This window comes from Malaclemys terrapin (assembly GCF_027887155.1).
Source record: "Malaclemys terrapin pileata isolate rMalTer1 chromosome 20 unlocalized genomic scaffold, rMalTer1.hap1 SUPER_20_unloc_1, whole genome shotgun sequence".
Lineage (NCBI taxonomy): Eukaryota > Metazoa > Chordata > Testudines > Emydidae > Malaclemys > Malaclemys terrapin.
Window position 1 is genome coordinate 748,966 of NW_026530188.1, and position 21,503 is coordinate 770,468.

Here is a 21,503-nt window from a genome sequence, read left to right on the forward strand (position 1 = left end):
ATCCCTCCATCCATCCCCACACGTCCCATCCCTCCCTCCCTCCATCCCCACACGTCCCATCCCTCCCTCCCTCCATCCCCACATGCCCCATCCCTCCATTCCTCCATCTGTCCATCCATCCCCACATGCCCCATCCCTCCCTCCATCCCTCCCCACACGCCCCATCCCTCCCTCCATCCCCACATGCCCCATCTCTCTATCCCCACACACCCCATCCCTCCATCCCCACACGTCCCATCCCTCCCTCCCTCCATCTGTCCATCCATCCCCACACGCCCCATCCCTCCATCCATCCATCCCCACACGTCCCATCCCTCCCTCCCTCCATCTGTCCATCCATCCCCACACGCCCCCATCCCTCCATCCCCACACGCCCCATCCCTCCCTCCATCCATCCCCACACACCCCATCCCTCCATCCATCCCCACACGTCCCATCCCTCCCTCCCTCCATCCCCACATGCCCCATCCCTCCATTCCTCCATCTGTCCATCCATCCCCACATGCCCCATCCCTCCCTCCATCCCTCCCCACATGCCCCATCCCTCCCTCCATCCCTCCCCACACGCCCCATCCCTCCATCCATCCATCCCCACACACTCCATCCCCACACACCCCATCCCTCCATCCATCCCCAAACGCCCCATCCATCCCCACACACCCCATCCCTCCATCCATCCCCACACACCCCATCCCTCCATCCATCCATCCCCAAACGCCCCATCCATCCCCACAAGCTCCATCCATCCCCACACGCCCCATCCCTCCATCCCCAAATGCCCCATCCATCCCCCATCCATTCCCCACAGCGCCCCATCCCTCCATCCATCCGTCCACCCCCACATGCCCATCCATCCCCTCGCAATCCTCTCCCTCCCCTCCAATCACTAATTGAACACACGCACCCTCCACCCTGGATCCTTTCACCCCCACACCCCTTTAACACCCAATGGTGGCCATCTTTTTTGCCTCCCATTTACCAGGTCCCTGGCCTCGGGTGTGTGGTGTGGGGGGAGGTGGGGCACGGTGACCCTAGTCTTTTGGGGGGAGGGTCTAGCAGACTGCCAGGCCCTTCTGCACAGCCCCATGGGAAGGTTCCCCCATTTCCTGCCCCCCCCCCAGAATGGAGGTCCCTCACCAATGCCCTGCTCAGTGCATCTGGTCTTCAACCCCTTTCGGTTTTGAACAGGACTCCTGGGTTCTCTCCCTGGCTCTGGGAGGGGAGGGGGGCTAGTGGGGTAGAGCAGGGGGGTGGGAGCCCGGACTCCTGGGACTCTCCCCGGCTCCGGGAGGGGGAGTGGGGGCTCGTGGATCAGAGCAGGGTTTCTTTGCCCAACCCATGGGTCCTTCCCTGCCTGTCTCCCCAGTGCCTGGCCAGACCCGCGTGCCGTGCTCATGGGAGAGAGCTGGAGAAAAAACCACGGAGGAGATCGGCACCGTCTATGACATCAAGGAGAAACTTGGGGCGTGAGTCAACCCAGCAAGGGGGGGCACAAATCCTGGGGAGGGGTGAATAGACTGGGGGCAGGTGGGGGGGGGGGCTGGGAGCCGGACTCCTGGGTTCTCTCCCGGCTCTGGGAGGGGAGTGGGGGCTGGTGGTTAGAGCGGGGGGGCTGGGAGCCAGGACGCCTGGGTTCTCTCCTGGTTCTGGGAGGGGAGTGGGGGCTGGTGGTTAGAGCAGGGGGGGCTGGGAGCCAGGACTCCTGGTTTTGGGACTCTGGGGAACGTATCCGCTCTCCAGCGTCTCCGTGCCTCAGTTTCCCCCTCTCTGCATTGCTGGGGTGGGGGGCAGCCGCCCATGTTGGTCTGTCCCACAGAGGGGCCTTCTCGGAGGTGTTCCTGGCCGAGGAGCGGGGCTCCCAGCGGCTGGTGGCCCTGAAATTGCATCCCCAAGAAGGCGCTGCGGGGCAAGGAGGTGGCTGTGGAGAATGAAATCGCCGTGCTCCGGAAGTAAGGGGGGTCGGGGCGGAGGGGTGTGTAGCTGGGGAGCAGGGGGGAGAGGTGTGGGGAGGGGGAGGGGGGTGTGGCTGGGGAGCAGGGGGGAGAGGTGTGGGGAGGGGGAGGGGTGTGTGGGCTGGGGAGCAGGGGGGAGAGGTGTGGGGAGGGGGAGGGGTGTGTGGCTGGGAAGCTGGGGGGTGGGGAGGGGGAGGGGTGTGTGGCTGGGGAGCAGGGGGGGAGAGGGGTGGGGGAGGGGGAGGGGTGTGGCTGGGGAGCTGGGGGGAGAGGTGTGGGGAGGGGGAGGGGTGTGGCGGAGAGCAGGGGGGGAGAGGTGTGGGGAGGGGGAGGGGTGTGTGGCTGGGGAGCTGGGGGGTGGGGAGGGGGAGGGGTGTGTGGCTGGGGAGCTGGGGGTGGGGAGGGGGAGGGGTGTGTGGCTGGGGAGCAGGGGGAGAGGGGTGGGGAGGGGGAGGGGTGTGGCTGGGGAGCAGGGGGGAGAGGTGTGGGGAGGAGGAGGGGTGTGTGGCTGGGGAGCTGGGGGGAGAGGTGTGGGGAGGAGGAGGGGTGTGTGGCTGGGGAGCAGGGGGGGAGAGGTGTGGGGAGGGGAGGGGTGTGTAGCTGGCGAGCTGGGGGGTGGGGGAGGGGGAGGGGTGTGTGGCTGGGAAGCAGGGGGCAGAGGTGTGGGGAGGGGGAGGGGTGTGTGGCTGGGGAGCAGGGGGGAGGGGTGTGTGGCTGGGGAGCTGGGGGGTGGGGAGGGGTGTGTGGCTGGGGAGCTGGGGGGAGAGGTGTGGGGAGGGGGAGGGGTGTGTGGCTGGGGAGCTGGGGGGTGGGGAGGGGTGTGTGGCTGGGGAGCTGGGGGGAGAGGTGTGGGGAGGGGGGAGGGGGGTGTGGCTGGGGAGCAGGGGGGAGAGGTTGTTTTGGGGCTGACCCCCCCCCCCGTTCCGTTGCAGGGTCCATCACGAGAACATTGTGGCTTTGGAGAACATCCACGAAACTCCCACGCACCTGTACCTGGCCATGCAGCTGTGAGCCCGGACGTCTGGGTTCTGCTGGGGGAGGGGGGGGCTGGTGGTTAGAGCGGGGGGGGGGGGCTGCGAGCCAGGACTCCTGGGTTCTCTCCCGGCTCTGGGAGGGGAGGGGAGGGGAGGGGGGTTGGTGGGCTAAGAGCAGGGGGGCTGGGAGCCAGGACTCCTGGGTTCTCTCCCAGCTCTGGGAGGGGAGTGGGGGGTTGGTGGCTAGAGCAGGGGGGCTGGGATCCCGGACGCCTGGGTTCTCTCCCGGCTCTGGGAGGGGGAGTGGGGGGCTGGTGGGCTAGAGCAGGGGGGGCTGGAGCCAGGACTCCTGGGTTCTCTCCCAGCTCTGGGAGGGGAGTGGGGGGTGGTGGCTAGAGCAGGGGGGTTGGGAGCCAGGACTCCTGGGTTCTCTCCCGGCTCTGGGAGGGGAGTGGGGGGTTGGTGGTTAAAGCAGGGGGGGCTGGGAGCCAGGACTCCTGGGTTCTCTCCCGGCTCTGGGAGGGGAGTGCGGGGTTGGTGGCTAGAGCAGGGGGGGCTGGGATCCCGGACGCCTGGGTTCTCTCCCTGGGAGGGGAGGGGGGCTGGTGGGTTAGAGCGGGGGGGGCTGGGAGCCCGGACGCCTGGGTCCCCTGGCTCACGGGGGTCTCTGGCAGGGTGACGGGGGGGGAGCTGTTTGACCGGATCGTGGCGCGGGGGCACTACACGGAGCGGGACGCCAGCCGCCTCGTCCGGCAGGTGCTGGGCGCCGTGAGCTACTTGCACCAGCTGGGCGTCGTGCACCGGGACCTCAAGGTGAGGGGCGGGGCCGCGTCGAGGGGGCGTGGTCTCAGAGGGGCCTGGGGGCGGGGTCTCAGGGGGGCCCTGGTGGAGGCGGAGTCACAGCAGGGGGCGGAGTCTCAGAGGGGGTGGGGGGATCTGAGAGGGGATGGGGGGGTTAGGGTCATGAGGCGGGATTGTGGGTGCAGTCGGGGGAGGGGGCTGCAGGGAGGGGATGGGGGGGTCTCTGCCCAGATGCCCCCCCCAGTGTAACCCCCCCCTCCGCCCCCCAGCCCGAGAACCTGCTCTACGCCAGCCCCCTCGAGGACGCCAAGATCATGATCACGGATTTCGGGCTCTCCAAGCTGGAGTCGGACGGGGTGATGGCCACGGCCTGTGGGACCCCCGGCTACGTGGGTGAGGGCCCGGGGGCAGTTTGGGGGGGCCGGGGTAGTTTGGGGGGCCGGGGCAGTTTGGGGGGGCTGGGGGCAGGCGGGGGCAGTTTGGGGGGCCAGAGGCAGGCGGGGGCTGAGGGCATGGGGGCAGTTTGGGGGGCCAGAGGCAGGCGGGGGCCGAGGGCATGGGGGCAGTTTGGGGGGCCGGGGCAGTTTGGGGGGGCTGGGGGCAGGCCGGGGCAGTTTGGGGGGCCGGGGGCAGGCGGGGGCCGAGGGCATGGGGGCAGTTTGGGGGGCCAGAGGCAGGCGGGGGCTGAGGCCATGGGGGGCAGTTTGAGGGGGCCGGGGTAGTTTGGGGGGCCGGGGCAGTTTGGGGGGGCCGGAGGCATGGGGGGCAGTTTGGGGGGGCCGGAGGCAGGCGGGGGCCGAGGGCATGGGGGCAGTTTGGGGGGCCAGAGGCAGGCGGGGGCCGAGGGCATGGGGGCAGTTTGGGGGGCCAGAGGCAGGCGGGGGCTGAGGCCATGGGGGGTAGTTTGGGGGGCCGGGGCAATTTGGGGGGGCTGTGGACAGGCGGGGGCGGTTTGGGGGGCCGGAGGCATGGGGGGCAGTTTGGGGGGCCGGAGGCAGGCGGGGGCCGAGGGCATGGGGGCAGTTTGGGGGACCAGAGGCAGGCCGGGGTCGTTTGGGGGGGCCGGGGCACTGACTCCCGTCTCTCACCCGCCAGCCCCCGAGCTCCTGGAGCAGAAACCCTACGGGAAAGCCGTGGATTCCTGGGCGCTGGGCGTCATCTCCTACATCCTGTAAGTCCCGCCCTTGCTGGGGGTGAGAGAACCCAGGCGTCCGGGGGGCACCGCTACCAGGGGTCCCCACAGCACACTCGGCCCCGCAGAATGGGACCCAGGCGTCCGGGCCGGTGTCTCTGGGGAGGGGAGGAGACATGGGGCAGGGGACCCAGGTGTCCGGGAGGGCTGTGGGGGGCGCTGTCCCCCTGGGGAAGGGGTGTCCATGGGGGGGTTCCCCGTCTCTCACCCCCCCGTCCGCCCCCAGGCTGTGCGGTTACCCCCCCTTCTACGACGACAACGACTCCGAACTCTTCGCCCAGATCCTCAAAGGGGAGTTCGAGTTCGACTCGCCCTATTGGGACGATATCTCGGACTCGGGTAAGACCCTGCGGGGGGGCCCCGACATCTGGTTGGGGGCCCTGGGGGGCAGGCAGGGGAACCTGGAGGGGCTCGGACAGCAGGGAGGGGATTTCCCTACATGGGAGGGGATATGGGGGTCCCTCATATGGGAGTGGGGGGTCCCTACGTGGGAGGGGATATGGGGGGTCACTACATGGGAGGGGGAATGGGGGTCCCCCATATGGGAGTGGGGGGTCCCTATGTGGGAGGGGATATGGGGGTCCCCCATATGGGAGTGGGGGGTGCCTACGTGGGAGGGGGAATAGGGGTCCCCACGTGGGAGGGGGAATGGGGGTCCCCCATATGGGAGTAGGGGTCCCTACGTGGGAGGGGATATGGGGGGGTCACTACATGGGAGGGGGAATGGGGGTCCCCCATATGGGAGTGGGGGTGCCTACGTGGGAGGGGGAATGGGGCTCCCCCATATGGGAGTGGGGAGTCACTACATGGGAGGGGGAATGGGGGTCCCCCATATGGGCGTGGGGGTGCCTACGTGGGAGGGGCCATGGGGGTCCCCTATATGGGAGTGGGGGGTCCCCTGCTCACAGGGACCCCCCCATTCCCCCAGCCAAGGATTTCATCCGGCAGCTGCTGCAGCGGGACCCCGAGACGCGCTACACGTGTGAACAGGCCCTGCAGCACCCGTGGTGAGCGCCCCTCCATGGGACGGGAGGGGGTGGGGGGTCCCCCTCCAGAGCCCCCTGACCTTTCACCTCTGACCCCCCCCAGGATCTCGGGGGACACGGCCCTGGACAAAAACATTCACGGCTCCGTCAGCGAACAGATCCAGAAAAACTTCGCCAGGACTCAGTGGAAGGTGAGCCCCGGACGCCTGGGTCCCATCCCCAGAGGATGGGTGCGTTGGGGGTCCCCCTAGGGGCTCGCCGTCCCGGACGCCTGGGTCCCATCCCGGGGGGGCTCACGCAGTATATTCTCTGTGCCCCCCAGCGAGCTTTCAACGCCACGTCCTTCCTGCGCCACATCTGCAAGGTGGGGCAGGGCCCCGAGGCCGACGAGCCGGCAGAGGAGGCGCCGGGGGGGCCGAGCGGGGACTGGTGACCCCAGAGGTGAGAACGGGGCAGGGGGGGGGGGGGATGATTGGCTCCGCCCCACTCTAGCCACGCCCATATACCCACCCAGGTCACGCCCCCAGCGGAGCTCCATTGGCCACGCCCCCGGCTAGCCACGCCCCATCCCTCCCTGGTTTAGCTCCGCCCCCCAAACAGGGGCTGGCCACCAGAGAGGTGAGAACAGCCCCCCCCCAGCCCCCCCCCTTGGCCTGCTCCCCCCAGTGCTCATGGTCTCTCCCCCCTTTTCTCCCTGCAGGTGCTGGCATCTGCATGAGCCCAACTGCATGAAGGACCAAACCCCAGACCCAGCAGCCCGCCAGTAGCCACCTCTGGGGCTGGGTATCCTCCGACCACAGCCCCCCCCCGCCTCTCCCAACTCGCCCGCTGGGCCCCCCCACCCCACTAGCTCAGGGGGCGACCAGAGAGAGCTGAGGCATGGAGGGGGAGGTGTTAAAAGGAGAAAAAGCCCCCCCACCCCGGCACCACAGACTGCAATGCGACGTGGGCTGCGGGTCGGGAGTGAGGGGCACCGGCAGAGCTGGGCTGGGGGGGCAGGGGGCTGTGGGTTGGGAGTGAGGGGCACTGGCAGGGCTGGGGGGAGGGGCGGGGGGGGCACTTTCACATCCCACGGTCTGTCAATAATAAAACCTGTCAAATGAGCTGGGGAGTATCATGGAGTTTTGCACCCATCGACCCTGGTATCCTGCCCCGCACCATGGGGCTGGTGGGTTAGAGCGGGGGGGCCTGGGAGCCAGGACTCCTGGGTTCTCTCCCTGGGAGGGGGGGCGGGACAGGGGGTGCCCCCTGCCTCCATCCATGAGCGGGAGCCAGGGCCTCCTTTGTATGTTGATTGTGGGGCCGCGAAGGGCAGGAAGCTGGGGTTGGGTGGCTGGGGGAGGCGTCACCCGACTGTAACCACGGCCGGCAGGGCTGGGTGCTGGAGCTGCGCGCCCAGCAGCAGGTCGTGGGGTGGGGGGTGCTAGGAAGGGCCGGGGCTGTGTGGGGTCCATGGGGCGGGGGGGGGGGGGGATGGGACTGGGGTATCTGGAGGCTCTGCAGGCCTGGCTGGCCGGTCTCTGGGCTGGGCCGTGGGCCGGTGCTGGAAATCCCCCCAGCTGGGTTACGGGCTCACGGAGCCGGGCCCAGCCAGGCGAGGGCTCCACGACCCCGGACCGCAAACCCCGAGTGCTTTTCTGGCTCTTCGCCAGCCCGTCTGGTCATGCCTCAGTTTCCCCATCTGCTGCACCCTTCCGAGCGGACACAGTGGGGCTGGGGGGGGTGTATCCCAATGGCCCACCTGCCCCCCCAGATCAGACCCAGGGGCTTCCCCTGTTTGACCGGAGGGGGGTGGCTGGGGGGGGAGGGGGGGAATCCCTGTCTGGGGCGAAGGCCACGGCCCCTCCTGACATTCTCTGTGTCCCCGTCGTGCCTGGAGGAAGGGGCCCTGCCCAGCACACGCGCGCACACACACACACACAAACACCCACCCCCCACTCTTAGCTGGATGCTCGGGGTGCTGTCCTGAGACCACTAACAATGGACACGGCCAAATAGGGCCCAGTTCGGGTTGGGGGGGGGGTCCTGTCCCCAGCCGTCCTATAACCCCGTCCTCTCTCGCTGCAGGGGGGAAGGGGAGGGACCCAGGCGTCCGGCCAGGGGAGGAAAAGGGCAACCTGGGTATCTGGGGGGCGGGGGAAGACAGGAGGGGCCAAGGCGTCCGGGCAGGGACGGGCTGTGGGGCATGCAGGCGTCCGAGTACCAGTGGGGGGAGGGGAAAACAATGAGAGGAAGAAAGAGGAACCCTGATGTCCAGGTGGGGAGACAGGAGGAAGGAAAAGGGGCCCTTGGGGGGAGGGACAAAGGGACACCTGACTAATCCCCTGCTCTCCACCAGTAGTGGCCCCAGCCCACTTCCAGGAACTGCTCTAGTTCCTTTCTGAGCCCTCTAGGCCTTCACAGCATCCTGTGGCAGGGAGTTCCCCAGGCTACTGTCGTCCTTTGGCTTGTCTCACACCTGCTGCCTGCTCAGTTGATGGGGTGACCCCTGGTTCCTGTGTGAGGAGGAGGAGTAAACGACACGTCCTGCTTTACTTCCTCCGCCCCCTGCGGGACTGTTCTGGGATATTTTTGTGGTCACACCAGGGAGTCACAGAGAGGCACTTTCTGACTCCAAGGTCTCTCCCAAGTGGCAGCAGCTAATGCAGAGCCCACCGTTGTATCTGCAGAGTTGGGACGGGGTTTCCCAATGGGCATTTATCAGCGTTGAATTGCGCCTGCCAGTTTGTTGCCCCATCACCCAGTTTTGCGAGGTCCTTTTCTCAATCGTCTGCAAATTTTGCCACCTCACCGCTCTGTCGACTAGGACGGGGCCCAGCAGAGACCCCCTGGGAGACACCACGAGGTCCCTCGCTCCATGCTGAGAACTGACCATTTATTCGTCTTCCTTTGCTCGAGGGACCGTGTCAAAGGCCTTCTGACAATCTAAGTCCACGATCTCCATGGGATCCCCTTGGCCACGGGCTGGTGGATCCCCTCAGAGAAGTCTAGTAGATTGGTGAGGTACGATTTCCCTTTATGAAATCCACGTTGCCTCTTACCCCACAAGTTGTGGTGAGCTCCGTGTCTGGCCGTTCTGTTCTCTATGACACTTTCGAGCCGTTTGCCCGGGACTGAAGTCAGACTCACCAGCCTGTAATTGCCGGGGGCACCGCTGGAGCCCTTTGTAACGATCGGTGGCACACGAGCCATCCTCGTCAGGGGGGGACAGACGACGACGGCACGTCTGAGTTCCTGCCTGAGCCCATCTGGGCCTGGGGACTTAGTGCTGGTTAGTTTATCCGTTTGTTCCAAACCCTCCTCTAGCGACACCTCAATCCGGGACACTTCCTCCGATCTGTCACCTAAACAGACGGGCTCCGGTGTGGGAATCTCCCTCCCATCCTCGGCCGTGAAGACCGAATTCGATTCATTTCTCCGCAATGGCCTTGTCGTCCTTGAGTGACCCTTTCGCAGCTGGCTGGCCCAGGGGCCCCACGGGTCGCGGAGCAGCTTCCGGCTTCCGCTGCGACGGCCCCAGGCTCCGGCTCGCTGCTCTTCACGGTCGGGTTTGGCCCAATTCTGTATTTGCCCCTCGTTTGCCAGAGTCCGGCTCCTCCCCAGGCCTTCCCGGCCCGGGTCCAAGGCTGCCCTTCGCCTCTCAGCACCTCTCTCCCTCGGCTGGCTCGTTTCTGGTTCTCGCCCTGGGGTTTTTGAGGAAGGGAACTGACTCCCCCCTGCTGGCGACGACCCGGGCCAAACCCAGCTGCTCACGTATCCCCCAGCGCTCCCAGCTCGGGGGTCTCCCCATCGCGGCCTGGCCCCGGCCCTGGAGCCGCTCCGGGCGGCTGGATGGATTCTCCTGCCGGCCTGGGGAGCTGGGAACCCCCTTCGCTGACGCAGGACGGGTAGACGCTGCCCCCCCGCCCCCCGGAGGAAATGCGAACTGGCGAAACGCTGCATTCGAATTGGCCAGCGACGGGGTCGAGCCACCCGCCCGCCCGTTACAACCGAGGCCTAATTAGTGATCCAAACCCTAACCCCCCCCGTCTTCCCCGCTGGGTCCTGGAATTGGGGGAGAAAAATTGGCGGAGGGGGGAGTGCACCAGCTTCCTCCCCTGTGACCACCTCCTGGGCCGTCAAACACCCAAAGCAAACCAGGCCCGAGAGGCCCCAGCGCCCGGAATAAACCAGGTCGGGACGTTGCCAGCAGCTGATGCCAGCCGGGGGGCGCGTCGCAGAGCAGAACCGGGGCCTCACCCCCGCCATGCCGGACGCCAGGGGACAGAGCAGCTGCCGGCTCCCACCGCAAATCTCCCCCACAGCCCCCCACCCCTCAACCTCCCTCGGGGCGGAAGGGGAGCCCAGGGCCGGGCTGGCAGGGGCTGCGGGCTGGGAGTGAGGGGCACTGGCCAGGGTGGGGGGATCCCAGGGCCGGGCTGGCAGGGCCTGCGGGGCCCTCCCCCCCGATTGACGAGCCAGCCCCTCACCATGCGCTGGGGGCACATTTAGAAAATCAAACGTTGGCCCCTTTAATCTTTGGCAGCCGGTTTCGTCCACAGCATCGACGGGGTCACAGGAAATAAAAAATAAATTACTTTAAAAAAACCCAAATCCAGCCACGTTAGAAACCCCCCAGCCGTGAAAAAATAGACTCTACAAATCAAACCGGGGGGAACCCAGGCGTCCGGGCCCCCCCGTAGTCAACAACGGGGCTGATGTCCATGGAAAGGAAATGCGGGCACCAGGCAGAGCCCCCCCTCGGTCCCCTCCCCGGGGGGGTTCGCTCCGGGGTCCCCCTTGGAATGTGAAACGAACCCCCCCCCCCCGGTGGGGTCCGAGCCCCCCAGTCAGTTCCGGGGGGGGGAGCTCCGGTCGCGTCGCAGAGACGGCCCCCCCCGGCCGGTTCCCGACGACTCGGCTCTGATCCGGGGCCGGCCCCAGGGGCTCTGGCAGACGGGGGGCGGGGCGCCCCCCAGCAGGCCATGGGGCAGGACGCGCAGCAGCAGGCGGCGCAGGGGGCGGGTGTAGCCGTTCTCGGTGCCCACGCACTGGTACCGGCCCTCGTCCGCCAGCGTCACCGGGCCCAGCAGGGCCCCCTGGGGCGTCTGCAGCAGGACCCGCTCCCGGGGCAGCTGGGGGGCAGAGAGAGACACGAGGGGGGGGTCAGATCCTCCATGCCCCCCCAGGGCAATGGGGGGCTGTAGCGGGGGGGGGGTCACTCACCGGGCGCCGGGTGCTGCCCTCCGGCTGCAGCAGCCACCGGACCTGGGCATGGGGGGAGGGGGGCCGGCACTCCAGGAACACGCTGCCCCCCTCCACCCCGAACTGCACCTGCTCTGCCAGCTCCTGCTCCGCTGGGGGGGGGGGGGGGGACACACGTTAGTGGGGGCAGCAACAGGGACACTCCCCCTCCCCGAGCCGGGAGAGAACCCAGGCGTCCTGTCTCCCAGCCCCCCACTCCCCTCCCCGAGCCAGGAGAGAACCCAGGCATCCTGTCTCCCAGCCCCCCACTCTCCTCCCCGAGACGGGAGAGAACCCAGGCATCCTGTCTCCCAGCCCCCCCTCCCCCTCCCCTCCCCGAGCCAGGAGAGAACCCAGGCATCCTGTCTCCCAGCCCCCCACTCCCCTCCCCGAGCCGGGAGAGAACCCAGGCGTCCAAGCTGCCCCCAGCCCCCCACTCCCCTCCCCGAGCCGGGAGAGAACCCAGGCGTCCAAGCTGCCCCAGCCCCCGCCGCGAGGGGCACTCACCCAGGGCGTTGAAGCCGCGGCACTGGCGAATGGGGTCTCCATGTTTGATGTCCTGGCGCCGGACACGCCTGGCGACGGGGGAGAGGGGGAGACACAGCATCAGCTCCCTACCAGCTGCCCCCCCCCGAGCTGCACCTGCCGCCCCCTCTGGCCCCCCCCTGCTCGAAGCCCCCACCCCCTGGGGCGCGGGACCCAGGCATCCGGGCGGCTCACTTGGCAGGGGCGGGGCTGTAGCGGGCCCCTCCCCCCGGGGCGCGGGACCCAGGTGTCCGGGCAGCTCACCTGGCAGGGGTGGGGCTGTAGCGGGCGCAGCGGCGGCCGTCCCAGGCACAGTGGGGGTCCCGGGCCAGGCAGCAGTCGGCGCAGGCCGGGCCGTAGGCCCCACAGCGATGGAGGCTCAGCTGGGTCAGGCCCACGTCCGAGGAGACGTACAGCTGGTGCTGGGGGGAGACGCGCACCTGAGGGACGGACCCCCCCCCCGACCCACTGACCCCCCCACCCTCCCAGAGCCAGGGAGAGAACCCAGGAGTCCTGGCTCCCAGCCCCCCTGCTCTAACCACCAGCCCCCACTCCCCTCCCAAAGCCAGGGAGAGAACCCAGGAGTCCTGGCTCCCAGCCCCCCCTGCTCTAACCACCAGCCCCCACTCCCCTCCCAAAGCCGGGGAGAGAACCCAGGAGTCCTGGCTCCCAGCCCCCCCTGCTCTAACCACCAGCCCCCACTCCCCTCCCAGCCGGGGAGAGAACCCAGGCATCCGGGCCCCCAGCCCCCCACCAGACCATGGCACCACTGGGTGTGGTAGCCCTGCCCCCGACCTACCCGCTTTGACGAAATCCAGAGAGTCTTCACGGGGGCGGGGGTCTGTTGGGAGAAGGGAGGGGCGGTGAACCCACTGGAGAGGGGGAGAGGCGGAGCCAGGGAAAGAGGTGGGGCCTAGAGGGAGGGGGAGGAGCCACAAAAGGCAGGGCCTGGTGGGAAGGGGCAGGACTAAGATGGAAGGGTGGAACAAAAAGGGGTGGGGCCCAGAGGAAAGGGGCGGGGCCTGGACAGCAGGGGCGGGGCCTCTCACCTTGAACACCTCCACCTCCTCCAGTGTCAGCTCCTCCAGGACGCCTGGGTCCTTGGGCAGCACCACCACTTTCTGCACCGTGCCCCGGTCTGAGGGGGGAGGGGAGAGAGCACCTGAGATGGGGGAGCCACTGCCCCCCCCCAGGGACCCAGGCGTCCGGGCTCCCATCCCTCCTCCCCCACCCAGGCCAGGGATGGGACTCAGGCGTCCAGGCACCCATCCCTCCTCTCCCACCAAGCCAGAGATGGGACCCAGGCATCCGGGCTCCCCACCGGGGATGGGACCCAGGCGTCCGGCATACCGGTACCGAGGAAGAGCACCTCGTAGCGCCCGTCGGCCGCCTGGGCCAGGTCGACGGCCAGCGTGGTGAAGCCGTAGGGGAGGCCGGCGCGGACCAGCAGGGGGCGCCGCGGCGCCGGGTACACGGGGTCGTACATCAGCGGGTGCGAGCGCACGAACATCACCAGCTCGTCTGGGAACTCGCGCGTGGAGCCCAGTCCCGGGGTGAAGGCGCCGCCCGGGCACTGTGGGGACAGAGCGGGAGAACCCAGGCGTCCGGCCCCGGCCCCAGCCCCACCCCCTCCCAGAGCCAGGGAGAACCCAGGCATCCAGCCCCAGCCCCACCTCCTCCCAGAGCTGGGGAGTGAACCCAGGCGTCCGGGCCTCCAGCCCCCACTCCCCTCCCAGAGCCGGGGAAAGAACCCAGGAGTCCTGGCCCCCAGCCCCCCCCCCCCCCCCCCGCTCTAATCACCAGCCCCCACTCCCCTCCCAGAGCCGGGGAAAGAACCCAGGCGTCCGGGCCCCCAGCCCCCACTCACGGCTCCGGGGCGGGGGTAGGGCACGCGGCCGGTGTAGGGCACCCACTGGTAGCTGCGCCCCTCTTTATGGGCAAAGGGGCCGTTAAACGCGCTGCGGATGGTGTTCAGGGGGTACACGCAGACGGCCGAGCCCCGGAATACCGACCTGGGGGGGACAGGGGGATTACAGACTGCCCAGCCCCCCTGGGGTCGCCCTGCCCCGTCCGAGACCCCACCCCCAAATCCCCAGCCCCCCCAATGCCCACCCCAGCCCCCCGACTCACCCCAGGGTGGAGAACAGCCCGTACACGCGGGGGTTCTTCTCGTCCTGAGTCGGCAGCAGGAAAACGTCTCCTGGAAAGGGGGGCGGGGAGGAGATGAATCACATATAGAACCCAGGTGTTCGGGCTCCCTTACCATCCCCCACTGCTGTAACCCACTCCCTGCCCACAGCTGGGGAGAGAACCCAGGCATCCTGGGCCCCCCTCCCATCTGTGACCTTCTTCCACACCCTGTATTCAGCCCCCCACCCCTGTGACCGGCTGCACTACTACGGTCCCCACTCTGACGTCTGCCCGGATGAAAGCTCGTAACCCGCTGAACATCAGTGTCACAGGGAAACATGCGTGGTGACCTCAGCTGTGGGGTGAGACGTTCCCTGCCCGCGAACGCGGCTGGGACCTGCCCCAGAGCCAGAGGGAAAATGTCGGTGTTGCCCCGGGGCCGTCCCCAGACCTGACTCTCCCGCAGCTGAGACGCGGCTCTTGGCAGCTTGTCCTGGCTGGGCGCAGTCGGGACTAGGAATTCGCGGGCATTCGGCTACGGCTCAGACTGAGCCCCGGGGAACGTCCCTGCCCCCCCCCGGCCTCCCCAGGCTCACGCAGCTCGTCGAAGAAGGTCTCCACTCCATCCTCGCCCATCACGGAGCAAACCAGCCGGGCCTTCAGGAACGTCGTCCACTTATTGACCAGGGCCCGCTGCCCGCCGTCGTCGTTCTGGGAGAGACACAGGGGACAAGGATCGGCTCGCCCGGCACTGAGGTGCAGCCGCCTCTGGGGTGGAGCCCTCGGGAACAGCCGCACAGAATGCCGCATGGGGATGGCCCGCCTGGGGCAGAGATGCAGCCACCTCTGGGGCGGGGCGGCTGGGGAGCAGTTTGGGACAGGAAGTGAAGAAGATGCCTGTTATTGACTCAAACTGGAGTGGAAGTTTCAAGAGGCCGAATGGGCCCCTCCGAGCTGCAATTCGGCCCGGACACCAGGGTTCAATCCCTGAATTTCAGAGGGGGGAAAGCCAGGCTGGGGAGCTAGTCCCTGACTGCCAGGGGAGAGTGCCCCCTGCCCAGCCCCACGCCTGGACCCCCGGCGCCCCCTGCACGACACTCACCAGACAGACCCGGCCGACCCGGGCCAGCACGCCGGGCCCCACGGTGCCCTCCAGCGCCCGCTCGCGGAAGAAGAAATAGAGCTTGTCGTCGCTGCGCTCGGAGCTGTCCGGCACCACATGGGCCCGGAGGAAAACGGGGTCTGAGGGGGAGGTGGGGGCGGAGCCAAGGTGAGTGCAACGCCCGCGTCTGCCACGAGGGGGCACTGCTAACCCAGAACACCCCCCGGCCCAGCCAGCGCCCCTCATTCCCGACCCGCAGCCCCCCCCAGCCTGGACCCCCCAGCCCAGCCACTGCCCCTCACTTCCGAACTGCAGCCCCCACAGCTCCCCCGGCTCCCCTCACTCCCAACCCGCAGCCCCCCCCCCCCGGCTCCCCCAGCACCCCTCACTCCCGACTCGCAGCCCCCCCCGGCCCAGCCACTGCCCCTCACTCCTGACCTGCAGCCCCTCCGGCCCGGACCCCAGCACCCTTCACTCCCGGCCCCCCCGTACCATGCAGCCAGCGCGAGTCGTACTGCTCCGTGCGCACGGCCGGCCGGGGGCCCAGGGTGCGGAAAAGTGCCGCGTCGGTGCCCATGAAATCCACGTGCAGCCCGGCGTAGAGCGTCCCGTCTGCGGGGCAGGGGAGGCCATGAGAGGGGGAATGAGAACCCCCCCCCCACAGAGCAGCCCTGCGCCCCCGCAGAGGGACAGACAGATTCCGGCCCCCCCGTAATGAAGTGGGGGTTCTCTGGGGTTTGTCACTGGTTTGCACGCCAAGGGGGTGGGACTCAGTGTCCCTGGTTTAACGAGGGGAGGGGAGAGGGAGTTCGGCCGACGGCCTGGAGAACGGAGACCCCAGCAACTGGTGACCCGGAGTCGCAGCCGGCTCTGGCCAGTGGGGGGACAATGGGCTGCGGGGAGAGGACCCCAGTGACCGGACCAGCTGGTTCCAGCCCGAGGGGCCAGAGGACAGAAGAGGGGAGAGGGGCCCAGGCGACCCTGTTTCCCTGGAGAGACGACAATGGACAGAGGGGGGCTTGGGGACGGGGGTATCAGATGCCCAGCTGGGGAGCAGGGGGCTCGGGGCTGGAGAGGGGGAGCAGGCAGAGCCCCCCTGGATGCAGGGAGACTGGGATGTGCTGGACTGAGGGGGGCCAGGCCTGAGGCCGGAGAGTTTCCTGTGCTGGGGTCAGACGCTCGATAACCCTCCTGTGCGACGCTGGCTGAGAGTCCCTCCAGGCTAGAGAATGGGGGGGGGGGCATTATTCCCTCTGGGAGCGGGGAGATGGGGGGCCCCAGAGCGAGGGGAGGTGGAGGAGCCTGACCCCGAGAGAGAGGGGACCCCGAGAAGGGAAGGGCTGTCGCTCTGACGGGGGTTCGCCCCACGGACCGCACGGGGCCAGGAGTGGGCCCGACCTGGGACTCCGTGACACCCGCAGCCCCCACTTACTGACGAGCGTGGCCAGACTGCTCTGCCGGGGGTCGTACGGGCAGCGCCCCTTCCCTGGCTCCAGCGACTGCGGCACCATGCGGAACAGGTACTCCTGGAGGGGGACGGGGGGGCAGGGGTCAGAGCTCTTACCCCCAGCACCCTGCCCTGCTACCCCAGCCCCCACTCCCCTCCCAGAGCAGGGGAGAGAACCCAGGTGTCCAGGCTCCCAGCCCCCCTGCTCTAACCACCAGACCCCCCTCCCCTCCCCGAGCCGGGAGAGAACCCAGGAGTCCTGGCTCCCAGCCCCCCCCATCTAACCACCAGACCCCCCTCCCCTCCCCGAGCCGGGAGAGAACCCAGGCGTCCAGCTCACCTGCGACCTCCAGCCGCGGTGCACCAGGGCGCAGACGGGCTGGCAGGCCCCTGTCCCGCAGACGTACAGGTGGGTGCGATTCACGGGCTCCACCAGACGCACGTAGTTGAAACACTCGCCCTGGGCGGGGGGGGGGGGCGCAGGCGGGTGAGTTGGGGCAGAGCTGGGACCCCAATGGGGGGGAGGGAATCGCAGGGGGATCTGGGGGGGCAGAGACAAAGGGTGTCCCTGGGGGCAGATTCCCAGCAGGGGGGCGGGAGGCAGCGGGGTAACTGGGAAAGCCCTGCGTGGTCTCAGGAGGGGGGTGACAGGGCGGGGGAGGGCTGTGGGGAGGGGGAACTGGGGGGGGACTGGGGGGCCCTGCCCCATCTCACCCGCTGACCCTTCCCCGCCATGCGGCAGGCGCTCTGCTGGCTCTGGGACGCCGGCCAGTGGATCTAGGCAGAGCAGAGACTGGGTCTGAGATGGGGACCCCAGAACCAGCCCCCCAGGGCGTGCTCCTGACTCCCGCCCCCTACAGCCCTCCTGCCTCCCAGGGAACCCAGGCGTCCGGGCACCCAGCCCCCACCCCCACCGCTCCAACCACCAGACCCCGCTCCCCACCCAGAGAACTCAGGAGTCCAGGCTCCCCCCCAGCCCCGCTCTAACCCGCCAGATCCTGCTCCCCTCCCAGAGCCAGGGAGAGAACCCAGGAGTCCTGGCTCCCAGCCCCCCCTGCTCTAACCACTAGCCCCCACTCCCCTCCTAGAGCCAGGGAGAGAACCCAGGAGTCCTGGCTCCCAGCCCCCCATGCTCTAACCCACCAGCCCCCACTCCCCTCCCAGAGCCAGAGAGAGAACCCAGGAGTCCTGGCTCCCAGCCCCCCCTGCTCTAACCCACCAGCCCCCACTCCCCTCCCAGAGCCGGGAGAGAACCCAGGAGTCCAGGATCCCAGCCCCCCTGCTCTAACCACCAGCCCCCACTCCCCTCCCAGAGCCGGGGAGAGAACCCAGGCATCCGGGCCACCTTACGATGAGCGGCTCCTTGTTGATGTTGTGGAGGTCAAGGGCCACTAGGTAGTCGCGGGCGCCCAGGTAGAGCCGGTCCTGGTCCTGGTCCACCAGCAGGATCCGATAGTCGCTGGTGTTGAAGGCGAAAGCGAAGGGCCGGGCGGTGCGGGTCTGCAGGAGCTCTGGGGGGAGCGATGGAGCTGGGATGGGACCCAGGCGTCCTGGCTCCCCGCCCCCCCCTGCTCTAACCACTAGTCCCTACTACCCCCCCAGCCCCCCTCGAGAACCCAGGAGTCCTACCCCCCCCCCACGGGCAGCAGCTGGAGTGGTCCCCACCCCCGTTAATCTGCCTGGCGCTGGCTGAGCTCAGGGGGTATTTTGGGGGTGGGGGGGGCCGGGCAGAGCAAAGCCCAGAAATAATCCCTGAAATCCCCCAGCCGCATTCCAGCCCCGTGCCAGGCCGCGCTGCGAGCTTCCCACCTGCAGTGACCTTGAGCGTGTCAATCCCCTCCCCCCCCGCGGGCACGGCTGGCACAGGGTCCGAGAGCCAGGGCCAAGGGCAGGACTAACTACCCCCTCCTCTAACCCACTAGACCCCCCTCCCCTCCCAGCCCCCCCTCTCTAACCACCAGCCCCCACTCACCTCCCAGAGCCGGGGATAAAACCCAGGAGTCCTGGCTCCCAGCCCCCCCTGCTCTAACCACCAGCCCCCACTCCCCTCCCAGAGCCAGGGAGGGAACCCAGGAGTCCTGGCTGCCAGCCCCCCCGCTCTAACCACCAGCCCCCACTCCCCTCCCAGAGCCGGGGAGGGAACCCAGGAGTCCTGGCTCCCAGCCCCCCCTGTTCTAACCCACCAGCCCCCACTCCCCTCCCAGAACCGGGGAGAGAACCCAGGAGTCCTGGCTGCCAGCCCCCCCTGCTCTAACCCACCAGCCCCCGCTGCCCTCCTGGCGCCAGGGACGGGACCCAGGCGTCCTGCCGGAAATCCCCACAAGCCCCAGGCTTTGCAGCCTTTGGGGGTGACCTCCAGCCAGCCCCATGCCAGGTGCCTGCTGTGGCGTGTCTGGGCCGTGTGTCACAGCTATATCCAGCCAGGCTGGGACTGAGACAATGGCGGGGAGCCACTGCCCCGTGCATTGCACAACTGGATGGTGTGTTGCACAACTGGTCAGCGTTTGCACGACAGGCGGGTGGTCCTGATGCATTGCACAGCTGGATGGTGCATTGCACGACTGGTCAGCGTGTTGCACGACAGGCAGGTGGTCTTGATGCATTGCACAGCTAGATGCCGCGTTGCACAGCTGGGTGCCGTGTTGCACGACTGGTCAGCATCTTGCACGACACAGGAGGCTTGGGGGGGAGGGGAGACTCAGCCCTGCTTGGCATTCTGGGTATTTTAAGCTTTTCTGGGAAAGCCGCTCCCTGCGACTGGGTAACCAGATCCCGGAGTCCCCAGCAAGGAGGGGGAGGAGCGGGGGGGCACCTCGGGTACCTCCGCACCACGTGCCCCCTGGTGACCCGGCCAGGACTCAGGCTGCCCGTCTGCTCGCACAGACACGTGTGTGCACCAGCATCCAGGAGCAGGCGTGTTTGCCTAAACACACATCTCTGCAGGCGACTGCCCACGTCCTGCACACGTCTATCACCGTGCACGCACGCTTTGCACGCGTGTGTGCACGCCAGCCGGCTGGGAGTGGGCACAGGGGCTGTGCCCCCCCTCACCTTTGTAGGGCAGGTAGACGCGAGGGGTGCTGAGGGGGCTGGACCAGGCCAGGGCACAGGCCAGCACCAAGGCCATCAGCAGCGTGGGCACTGGGGGGGCCATGGCGGGGGCAGGCAGCACCTATGGGAGAAGGAGAAAAGGTAGGCGGGGGGCAGGGAGGGGGACGGGGGACGCTCTCCCCTGGCCGGCAGGGCCGAGCGCTGGGGGGACCAGCAGTGGGGCAGGGGCGACCCACACCCCCCCAGGGGGGACACACTGCACTGCCCCCCAAACCCCCTTGCAGGCTGGAGGGGCTGGGATACCCCAGCTGAGCCCCTCCCCCGCCAGGGACACCCCCCATCAGTGCCCCTGGGGAGTGCCCAACCCCCAAGAGCCCCCCCAGCCGAACCCCACCTCCTGCAGGCAGAGCAATGGGGTGAAGCCAGGGGACACGGCATGTGGGCCCCACCAGCCCCGTGCGTGACGGGCTGATCTTCCCACCCCCCCTGCAGGGAACAAGCCCTCCCCCCACCCGGCCTCCCGCCTCCCTAGCCCCCAGCTGCACGAGCTACAACCTGCAGGCTCCACCCCCCAGGTGCGGCCAGGTGCATGCTGGGATGTGCACCCCCCCCCCCCCCAAGGCCAGTCCCGAAATGTGCCTCCCCCCCACGTCCTTGCAGTTGGGGAAGAAGGGGGGGGGCTCCTTCACTTCCCGTCCGAAAGCGGGCACCTGCCCCCCTGCATCCCGGGGCCAAGGAGACTTAACAAAATCTAGGACAGCGGGGGCTGGGGGGGGCAGGGGCTGCGGGTCGGGAGTGGGGGGCACCGGCAGGGCTGGGAGGGTGCGGGGGTTGTGGGGCGGGAGTGGGGGGCGCTGGAGGGGTTGTGGGGGGGCGGGGGCTGTGGGGCGGGAGTGGGGGGCGCTGGGGGGGTTGTGGGGGGGCGGGGGCTGTGGGGCGGGAGTGGGGGGCGCTGGAGGGGTTGTGGGGGGGCGGGGGCTGTGGGGCGGGAGTGGGGGGCGCTGGGGGGGTTGTGGGGGGGCGGGGGCTGTGGGGCGGGAGTGGGGGGCGCTGGAGGGGGGTCTTACCCCGGCTCTGTCCCGGCTCCCAGCCGTCCCGGTCCCCGCTCCGCGCCCGGCTGCCCCGCGGGGGGGTGAGATCTCGCCCCCCCCATGGGAAGTTCCCAGGACGAAGGGGGCCGATAATCCCCCGGCCAATCCCTGCCCAGCAGCTGATCCCCCCCCCCGTTAACCCCTCCCTGCCCGCCGCCCTCCCCCTCACCTGGCTGGGGGCGGGCCCCGGAACAGCGCAGGGGATGGGGCCTCCCCGGCGGGGGGAGGGGAAGTGGGGGTCCGAGGAGGGGCAGGTCCCCGGCGGGGGGAGGGGAAGTGGGGGTCCGAGGAGGGGCAGGTCCCCGGCGGGGGGAGGGGAAGTGGGGGTCCGAGAAGGGGCAGGTCCCCGGAGGGGGGAGGGGGAAGTGTGTGTGGGGGTGTGTCCCTCAAGGGGGAAGTGGGGGGGTCCCCGGAGGGAGAAGCAGTGCGGGGGGGGGGGGGAACAGATTTAGGACGATGTGGGGAGCCCCCCGGCAGCCAAGCAGAGGTGACCCCCCCAGGGGCATGCTGGGAGCTGCAGCCTTTGGGGGCGCCCCCGCAGCAGTGCATGCTGGGAATATCTCTGCTGCCCCCCGAGCCCACCCGGGCTTCGCTGGCGCCCCAGGCCCGGGAACCAAACAGACCCTGAGACCTCAAGACTCAGCAATGCCCCCACAGCGGGGGTGGGGAGCCAGGACACCGGGGTTCTCTCAGCTTGGGGTGGGGGTGGAGAAGGGGGGTCTGCCACAGCCCCTTTGCTCAGACAGCCGGGCAGGAAGGACGTCCTGGGAGGGATGAGGGGCCCATGGCAGGGGGATGGGGGGACCCCACAGCGAGCAGGGGCTGGGGGACCCCACGGTGGGTGGGCCCGATGGGGAGGAGTATGGAGGGACCCCTTGGCGCACGGGCAGGGGGATGGGGGACCCCCTGGGGGGTGGGCCGGATGGGCAGGGGGTTGGGGGGACCCCACGGCGGGTGGACTGGATGAGCAGGGGGTTGGGGGGAACCCATGGCAGGTGGGCTGGATGGGCAGGGGGCGGAGGGACCCCA

The 21,503-nt window shown here is 68.8% G+C and overlaps 3 protein-coding genes across 4 annotated transcripts; 1 reads left to right on the forward strand and 2 right to left on the reverse strand.

Moving 5' to 3' along the window:
- The first annotated feature begins 1,372 nt into the window (after positions 1–1,372).
- PNCK (pregnancy up-regulated nonubiquitous CaM kinase) lies at positions 1,373–6,914 on the forward strand. The gene is made up of 11 exons (XM_054014859.1): positions 1,373–1,466; positions 1,817–1,949; positions 2,885–2,959; positions 3,601–3,739; positions 3,997–4,120; positions 4,823–4,898; positions 5,146–5,258; positions 5,848–5,926; positions 6,009–6,096; positions 6,228–6,346; positions 6,606–6,914. Exons 3-10 carry the CDS (start codon positions 2,952–2,954, stop codon positions 6,336–6,338), a joined length of 738 nt encoding a protein of 245 aa, XP_053870834.1. The 5' UTR covers positions 1,373–1,466; positions 1,817–1,949; positions 2,885–2,951; the 3' UTR covers positions 6,339–6,346; positions 6,606–6,914.
- Positions 6,915–8,157: 1,243 nt separating this feature from the next.
- On the reverse strand, positions 8,158–10,610 carry LOC128829374 (uncharacterized). The gene is made up of 3 exons (XM_054014750.1): positions 10,564–10,610; positions 10,375–10,481; positions 8,158–9,588 (listed from the first exon to the last, which is right to left on the reverse strand). Exons 1-3 carry the CDS (start codon positions 10,608–10,610, stop codon positions 8,831–8,833), a joined length of 912 nt encoding a protein of 303 aa, XP_053870725.1. The 3' UTR covers positions 8,158–8,830.
- Positions 10,468–20,703, reverse strand: LOC128829442 (semaphorin-3F-like). Of its 2 annotated transcripts, XM_054014861.1 has the most exons (18): positions 20,451–20,702; positions 19,384–19,504; positions 17,683–17,843; positions 17,047–17,109; positions 16,673–16,792; positions 16,318–16,411; positions 15,378–15,497; positions 14,886–15,025; positions 14,380–14,494; positions 13,784–13,853; positions 13,521–13,665; positions 13,004–13,226; positions 12,703–12,791; positions 12,453–12,494; positions 11,918–12,075; positions 11,636–11,703; positions 11,111–11,241; positions 10,468–11,019 (listed from the first exon to the last, which is right to left on the reverse strand). In XM_054014861.1, the coding sequence occupies exons 2-18, from the start codon at positions 19,484–19,486 to the stop codon at positions 10,735–10,737; spliced, it is 2,127 nt and encodes a 708-aa protein (XP_053870836.1). In that variant the 5' UTR covers positions 19,487–19,504; positions 20,451–20,702; the 3' UTR covers positions 10,468–10,734. The 2 variants fall into 2 exon arrangements, with proteins under 2 accessions (XP_053870836.1, XP_053870837.1); XM_054014862.1 differs by lacking the exon at positions 17,047–17,109 and having other exon boundaries at positions 20,451–20,703.
- Positions 20,704–21,503: the final 800 nt, after the last annotated feature.

Bases quoted from the DNA above. Each gene is read 5' to 3' on its own strand.
- PNCK (XM_054014859.1), top strand. The intron at 4,121-4,822 runs GTGAGGGCCCGG...CTCACCCGCCAG, and splicing joins TGGGACCCCCGGCTACGTGG to CCCCCGAGCTCCTGGAGCAG. The intron at 5,927-6,008 runs GTGAGCGCCCCT...GACCCCCCCCAG, and splicing joins CAGGCCCTGCAGCACCCGTG to GATCTCGGGGGACACGGCCC.
- LOC128829442 (XM_054014861.1), bottom strand. From the start codon at position 19,486: ATGGCCCCCCCAGTGCCCACGCTGCTGATGGCCTTGGTGCTGGCCTGT. The intron at 14,495-14,885 runs GTGAGTGTCGTG...TGTCTCTCCCAG, and splicing joins GGGTCGGCCGGGTCTGTCTG to AACGACGACGGCGGGCAGCG. The intron at 13,666-13,783 runs GTGAGTCGGGGG...TGTCCCCCCCAG, and splicing joins GGGCTGTTCTCCACCCTGGG to GTCGGTATTCCGGGGCTCGG.
- LOC128829374 (XM_054014750.1), bottom strand. From the start codon at position 10,610: ATGGACATCAGCCCCGTTGTTGACTACGGGGGGGCCCGGACGCCTGG. The intron at 10,482-10,563 runs GTTCCCCCCGGT...GTTTTTTTAAAG, and splicing joins GGGGGGGCCCGGACGCCTGG to TAATTTATTTTTTATTTCCT. The intron at 9,589-10,374 runs GTGAGGGGCTGG...CAAAAACCCCAG, and splicing joins AAATGTGCCCCCAGCGCATG to GGCGAGAACCAGAAACGAGC.